The following is a 7,228-nucleotide window of genomic DNA, read 5'->3' on the forward strand; positions in this document are numbered from 1 at the left end:
CATAAATATGAGCTGGTTGCCAAGTGTCTAAGGAGAAATTTCCTGACAGTGAGAACAATTAACCAGTGGAACAACCTGCCTCCAGAAGCTGTGAATGCTCCAACACTGGAAGTTTTTAAGAAGAGACTGGACAGCCATTGGTCTGAATTGGCATAGGGTTTCCTGCCTGAGCAGGGAGTTGGACTAGATGACCTCCAAGGTCCCGTCCAACTCTGTTATTCTGTCTGAATTTTGCTCATGTAACAGTTGGGATCCTGCCACAGAGTGCTGTTGTAATTTCGAACAGTCACTAAACAAATGGTTATCAGTCAAGAATTACCTGTAGCTGCCAAACAGCATTATTTGGGGCATTTGGAAGCCTTAGTAAGGGGGCAGGCGAAGGAAGAATGCTCCGATGTAAACAGATTCTGTTCATTTTCTCCTTTAGGTGCTGACCTATTCAGCTACCACTCTGAATGTGAAGCTCACCAATAACACAGAGACACCTCTGGCGTTCAATCTTCTTTTATCCACTCCCTTCTCTATATCCGGCGTGGACCCCCCAAAAAGCCTGAAAACGTCTCAGAGTGAGAGAGATGGAGGAGGAGCGCACCTCTTGCTCTACTCATTGGAAAATATGTTGGTACGGTCTTGTTCGAGGGACGTTGGGGCAGCTTAGGACCACAGTGGGTTAGATCCAGGTGGACTGAGGCGTAGAACCAAAATCACACCAAGTATTAGTACCGCTTTATGAAGCCTTAGTAAGGCCACACCTGGAATACTGCATCCAAGTTCGGTCACATTACAAAAAAGATGTTGAGACTTTGGAAAAAGTGCAGAGAAGGGCAACTAGGATGACTAAAGGCCTGGAGAGTAAAACCTACGAAGAACGGTTGCAGGAACTGGGTGTGGCTAGTCTAGAGCAGGGGTGCCCGGCCCTCGGTCCACTCTATTCACAGATGTATGTAAAAAATGTAAAAAAAAGATGTTGGGACTCTAGAAAGAGTGCAGAGAAGAGCAACAAAGATGATTAAGGGGACTGGAGGCTAAAACATATAAGGAACGGTTGCTGGAATTGGGTATGTCTAGTTTAATGAAGAGAAGGACGAGGGGGGACATGATAGCAGTCTTCCACTATCTCAGGGGCTGCCCCAAAGAAGAGGCAGTCAAGCTATCCTCCAAAGTGCCTGAAGGCAGGACAAGAAGCAACGGATGGAAACTAGTCAAGGAGAGAAGCAACCTAGAACTAAGGAGAAAGTTCCTGACAGTTAGGACAATTAATCAGTGGAACAAGCTGCCTCCAGAAGCTGTGAATGCTCCAACACTGGAAGTTTTTAAGAAGAGACTGGACAGCCATTTGTCCGAAATGGTATAGGGTTTCCTGCCTGAGCAGGGGGTTGGACTAGATGACCTCCATGAGGTCCCTTCCAACTTTATTGTTGTTGTGGTTGTGGCTGTCGTGGTTGTTGTTGTTAGGCTGCCAGTTGCCGCACTTGTGCACGCGCAGCTTGACTTGCACAGTTGAGCTGTGTATGCATCCCTCACGCGGCTTAGTTCCCCTCTTCCCCCCCCCACCCTAGCTGGGCCACCAAGCTGCAAAAGTTGGGGACTGCTAGTCTAGAGAAAAGAAGAAACAGGGGTGACACGATAGCAGTCTTCCAGTACTTGAGGGGTCAACTTATTTCTACAGCATCAAAAGGCAGGACAAGAAGCAGCGGATGGAAACTAATCAAGGAGAGAAGCCACCTGGAATTAAGGAGGAATTTCCTAACAGTGAGGTCAATTAATCGGTGGAACAGCTTTGCCTCCACTAAGTTGGACGGCTGATGTGTTTTGAAAAGGCCTTTGATGCCTTAAGTCTCTTTTTCTCTCTCTCTGACTACCTTGCAGCTTGAAGCAAAACTTTAAATCATCTCGCTTGTTTTCATAGACCAATCAAGGAGTTGGACAGGTCTTCTGGTCAAAGGATTTGTCTATAAAGCATGCTTGTGCATAAGCATGTTGCCTTTTTGCACACTACAGTTACTGAAATTGGCTAAACTGACAGTACAAGCGGTTCTCAACTTACAACAGTTCATTTAGTGATCGTTCGAAGTTACAACGGCGCTGAAAAAAGTGACATGACTATTTTTCACACTTAATGACCATTGCGGCATCCCTGTGGTCACATGATCAAAATTCAGCCGCTTGGCCACTATTTTATATTTACCACGGTCGCAGCATCCCGTGTGTGTGTGTGTGTGTCACGTGATTCCCTTTTGCGACCTTTTGGCAAGCAAAGACGATGGGGAAGCCAGATTCACTTAACAACCGTGTGACTTGCTTAACAGTTGTACCGATTCACTTAACCACTAGGGCAAGGGAGGTCGTAAAATGGGGCAAAATTCACCTAACTGTCTCACTTAGCAATTAGGATTTTGGGCTCAACTGTGGTCATAAACTGAAGACTGCCTATATCTGTTGGTTGATAGGTGAAGGTGTCATTTCTCACAACCTTTGAATTACTCACCTACCAACATCTGCCAGAGGACCATCTGCCCACAGGGCTTCAAGTGATCCAGCGGGATAGCGGGGAGAAAATATTGGAGTTTAAACAGGATCTTATCATTGAGTACAGCAACAAAGCTACGCAGGTGAGTGGAAGTTGGAACGCTAGGAGCTGCCGTTTTTATTTGCCCAACTTCATGCAGATGACAAATTGAACAGAAGGACGTAGTCCCTTGCGGTGAATCCCATAATTCTTTCACTTGCTTGCACATCTTTAGAGCCGTGGTTGGAATGCAGGATCACAGGCTGACTCTGCCCACTGCCAGCAGTTCAATCCTGGATGGCTCAAGGTTGACTCAGCCTTCCGTCCTTCCGAAGTCGGTAAAATGAGGACCCAGATTGTTGGGGGCAACAGGCTGACTGTAAACCGCTCAGAGAGGGCTGCAAAGCACTGTGAAGCGGTATATAAGTCCAAATGCTATTGCTATGGCGATCATCCATGGGAGTCTTGAATGGGAGAAAATCTCCGTCAGAATGGGCCATTAAAACATTTTTAGCTGCATCTTCTCCACAGCCTTTCATAAATCCATTTTCCTTGGCATGTCCAGAACTGAGCCTTGGATCAGCACTGAGCAGCTGAATCAACTTTCTCCCTTCCTTCCTTCCTTCCTTCCTTCCTTCCTTCCTTCCTTCCTTCCTTCCTTCTTTCTCTTTCTTTCTTTCTTTCTTTCTTTCTTTCTTTCTTTCTTTCTTTCTTTCTTTCTTTCTTTCTTTCTTTCTCTTTCTTTCTTTCTTTCTTTCTTTCTTTCTTTCTTTCTTTCTTTCTTTCTTTCTCTTTCTTTCTTTCTTTCTTTCTTTCTTTCTTTCTTTCTTTCTTTCTTTCTTTCTTTCTTTCCCGAAACATCATCAATTTAATTATGTTTCTTGCATCTATCCAGAAAACTGTTAGTATTAAAGGTAATGAATGTTCAATTTTAAGTAGCTGACACAGAATATCGCTTACTGAACTGTGAGAAGAAGATACCTATTCTACGTAGTTCGACTGGGTTTTGCCGAGTAATTGGGTTGGATGGATTCTGTGGCTGCCATTCCCCTTGTTCGCTTGAAACAAAGGCTAATAGCTCTCTCCCAACTAACCTTTTTTTTTATTAAGAGGCCTAAGCTATGTGAAGTGCAAGTTCGCTTATCAGATGCATGAAGTGGTTTGCACTGAAAGAAAACCGGCCCCTGGAATACATGCATCATAATGCACATGTGAAAGTGAAGCAAAAGATTTTATTGGTGGGTTGGTTGGTTGAATACAATTTAGAGTCCGCCTTATTCCAAATAATTCTGGGTGGCTGATACTTTAAAAAAGGTAAGAAGAATAAAAAATGAAAAACAGATTCTAGGTATTCTTAACACCAGTTTTTCTCAGCCTCGGCAACTTTCCAATGTGTGGTCTTCAACTTCCAGAGGGCTGGCTGGAGAATCCTGGGAACTGAAGTTCACCTCCTGTAGAACTCAGCTACACTCTTGCCCCAAGGCCTGGAAGGACAGCCGTCTTTTGAGACTTCCTTCATTTGATTTGTGTCGTGGTGTGGTGTGGTGACCACGTCCTTATGGTTTCTTCCAGAGGTCTTTGCCCACAGAGTTCGCACTCGGATCCCACCTTAGATACTTATTAACTAGAACATTTCTTTTTCCATCCCACAAGGTCAGCCAGGGAAGATTTATTTATTTAGCGTATGGCTGGTCACACACAGAATTAAAAGCACTTCATATTTACAAGTTAGAACAGTTAAAACAATTTTTTTTTTAAAAAAAGAAGCAATTATAAAACCCAAGAGGAAAACAGAAATAACATTTCAGAGTTTAATGTCGAGTTTGGAGATCCAGTCAGTAGCTGCCGTTGTTACGCAGAGGAAGTCCTTAAAATCTCCTGGGTATCTTCTATTAGTGCATTCCCTCACTATATGTTGGATAGTCTGTCGGGGAGCCCCGCAATCACATTGTGCTGAGGGTGTCTTTCCCCATTTATACAGAGAATCGGCACACACCCCACGAGTCGTTCTAATTCTAACCAGGGAAGAGTTTCGCCTTCTTGGAAGATTTTTCCTTGTGACCTCAAAGGCTCTGGCATTTGATCTTCTTGCAGGTGCTCCCAGTGACTGCATACCTGGCCATCCCAATGCTGGAGTTTTCTTGCGAAAGGGTTGATTTTAAAACCTGCCTAGTTAACCAAACAAGGTCTGAAGGCGTGCTGCTGGTGAACCGCAGTGGGTGCAGAAGCTACTGGGCAGTTCTCCTGCGTAAGAGAAATGGTGGTGCTGGTTTTCGTGGTGCGGATGGAGGGTTCCTTATAGGGAGGGCCATCTCTTAAATTCTGGTTTGTTTTTTCCCCCTCAAACTCTGAAGTAAGTAAGAGCTGGACTAGAATCAGAATGGAGGAAATTTTGATACAGAGCATTTTTAGGAGTTTGACTTTTTAGAAATAGATAGATAGATGATAGATAGATAGATAGATAGATAGATAGATAGATAGATAGATAGATAGATAAAGATGATAGATGATAGATGATAGATGATAGATGATAGATGATAGAAGCTAGATTAGAGATAGATTAGATAGATGGACAGACAGACAGACATAGACAGACACAGACATATAAATAGAAAGATATAGACAGACAGACATGATAGAAGCTAGATATAGATTAGATAGACAGAGGATAGAGGATAGATATGATAGAAGATAGATTAGATAGATTAGAGATAGATAAGACAGACAGATATATAGACAGACACACACAGATAGAAAGATATAGACAGAGACAGATGATAGATATAGATTAGATAGACACAGATGATAGATGATAGAAAGATAGAGATTAGATAGAGATAGATAAGACAGATAGAGACAGATGATAGATGATAATGACAGATGATAGATATAGATTAGACACATGATAAAGATTAGAGATAGATAACAGACAGATATAGACAGACAGAGACAGATGATAATGATAGATAAAGATTAGACACAGATGATATATGATAGAAAGATTAGATAGAGATTAGATAGAGATAGATAAGACAGATATAGACAGACAGAGACAGATGATATGATAGATGATAGAAGCTAGCTAGCTAGCTAGCTAGACAGACAGAAAGATATAGACAGACAGACATGATGATAGAGAGAGAGAGAGATAGAGAGATAGAGAGAGGTAGATGAGAGAAGGAGAGAGAAAGAGTAGTTGTAGATGTACTATAGATATAAATTCAGTGGGAGCGCTTGGTGTAATAGTTAAAAACATTAGGCTAGACATCAGAAGTGAATTCTAGTCCTGCTTTATTCATTAAGCTAACTAGATGAGTTGGAGCCAAATCTCAGCCCTCAAAAGAAGGAAATTGCTTCCAAACCTGTTGCTAAAACCTGTAGGGGTTTGTATATGTAGTTTTGATGGGTCAAGATTGACTCAAAGGCACTTTAAAAAAAAAGTAGATTGTGAGCAATTTCAACTGAAATTTGAGCTAGCTTGGTGAAGATGCTGGCCTAGAAGCCAGGAGATGGTGAATTCTAGAGCTACTTTAGGCATGAAGGTAGCTGGGTGACTTTGGGCTAATCATCAGGAGACTGGGGGTTCCCGTCTTAGGCACAAAAGCCGTTTGGATAACCTTGGGTTCTCTTGCAGCTCAGTCCAATCCAACTCACAGGGTTGTTGAGATCGAAGGAGTGTTAGATATGTTTGCTGCCTTAAGTTACCTATAGAGCAGGGGACCTCAACCTTGGCAACTTCAAGACTTGTGGACTTCAACTCCCAGAATTCCTCAGCCAGCTAGTCCACAAGTCTTGAAGTTGCCAAGGTTGAGGACCCCTGCTTCTAGACTAATAAAGGCAAGCTAAAATTCAAATGAATGCATTCTTAGCAGCAGCCAAGGATTAGCTGAGGATGACAGATTATCTTCCTTTTAAGAATATCTATTCTTAACCAGCACTTCTTAATTTCATTTTAAAGCTGAAGATGAACGGCATAAGGATCCTGAAGTGTTTTCCATCTCTCCAAACAGCGGCATCCTTGAGGCTCGCCAAGGCAGCACGGCTACCAAAGCCCAGCTGGTGATCCGCTTTACCCCCAGGTGGGTCAAGGAGAAGCTCCCCGCAGTTCTCCTGCCATGTCCCGAGCCCCAGACAAAAGGGCCGAGGTGCTTGGCAAGTGACTCCTGATTATGACGGTCACAGAGTCCCGGGGCCACGTAATTCCCATTTTGCAGCCTTCTGACAAGCAGAGTCAACGAGGAAGCCAGATTCACACTAACGGCCGTCTTATTAACTTCACTGTGGCAAGAAAGACTGTGAAATGGGGCAAAACCTACTTAGCAAATGTCTCAGCAGCAGAAATGTTGGGCTCGGTTGTAAGTCGAGGACTACCTGGATATGCAAGTCCTCAGCTTGCTTTGAACTGAGAAGAGCGGGTGAAGGAGCAGCGGGCGAGTTGAACCGGAATGGGACAACTCACCACGGTCTATTCTCTGAAGCCAAGTCACCGCTGGACGCTGCAGGACGATTCAACCATTCAAAGTTATTTTAAAAAATTATTTTTAATTTTATTTATTTATTTATTTTAATCCCATTTATATCCCGCCCTTCTCCGAAGACTCAGGGCGGCTTACAATTTAAGCACAAACCAATGTGCTTAGCAATAGCCTTCATTCTATGTATATGCCTGCTTATTAGGGCTTTCAGGGGCCCCCAAGCGGCATTATTACAAAGTCATCT

The 7,228-nt window shown here is 43.2% G+C and overlaps 1 protein-coding gene across 1 annotated transcript in view; it reads left to right on the forward strand.

Moving 5' to 3' along the window:
* Positions 1-7,228, forward strand: part of DLEC1 (DLEC1 cilia and flagella associated protein) — a 91,460-nt gene that overhangs the window by 83,102 nt on the left and 1,130 nt on the right. The window contains exons 34-37 of the mRNA XM_083376968.1: positions 428-622; positions 2,451-2,612; positions 4,604-4,757; positions 6,468-6,588. Coding sequence (XP_083233094.1) covers positions 428-622; positions 2,451-2,612; positions 4,604-4,757; positions 6,468-6,588 — 632 coding nt within the window. The remainder of the gene's footprint in view (positions 1-427; positions 623-2,450; positions 2,613-4,603; positions 4,758-6,467; positions 6,589-7,228) is intronic.

The sequence above is a fragment of the Vipera ursinii genome, assembly GCF_947247035.1.
Source record: "Vipera ursinii genome assembly, chromosome: Z".
In the NCBI taxonomy this organism is placed as follows: Eukaryota; Metazoa; Chordata; class Lepidosauria; order Squamata; family Viperidae; genus Vipera; species Vipera ursinii.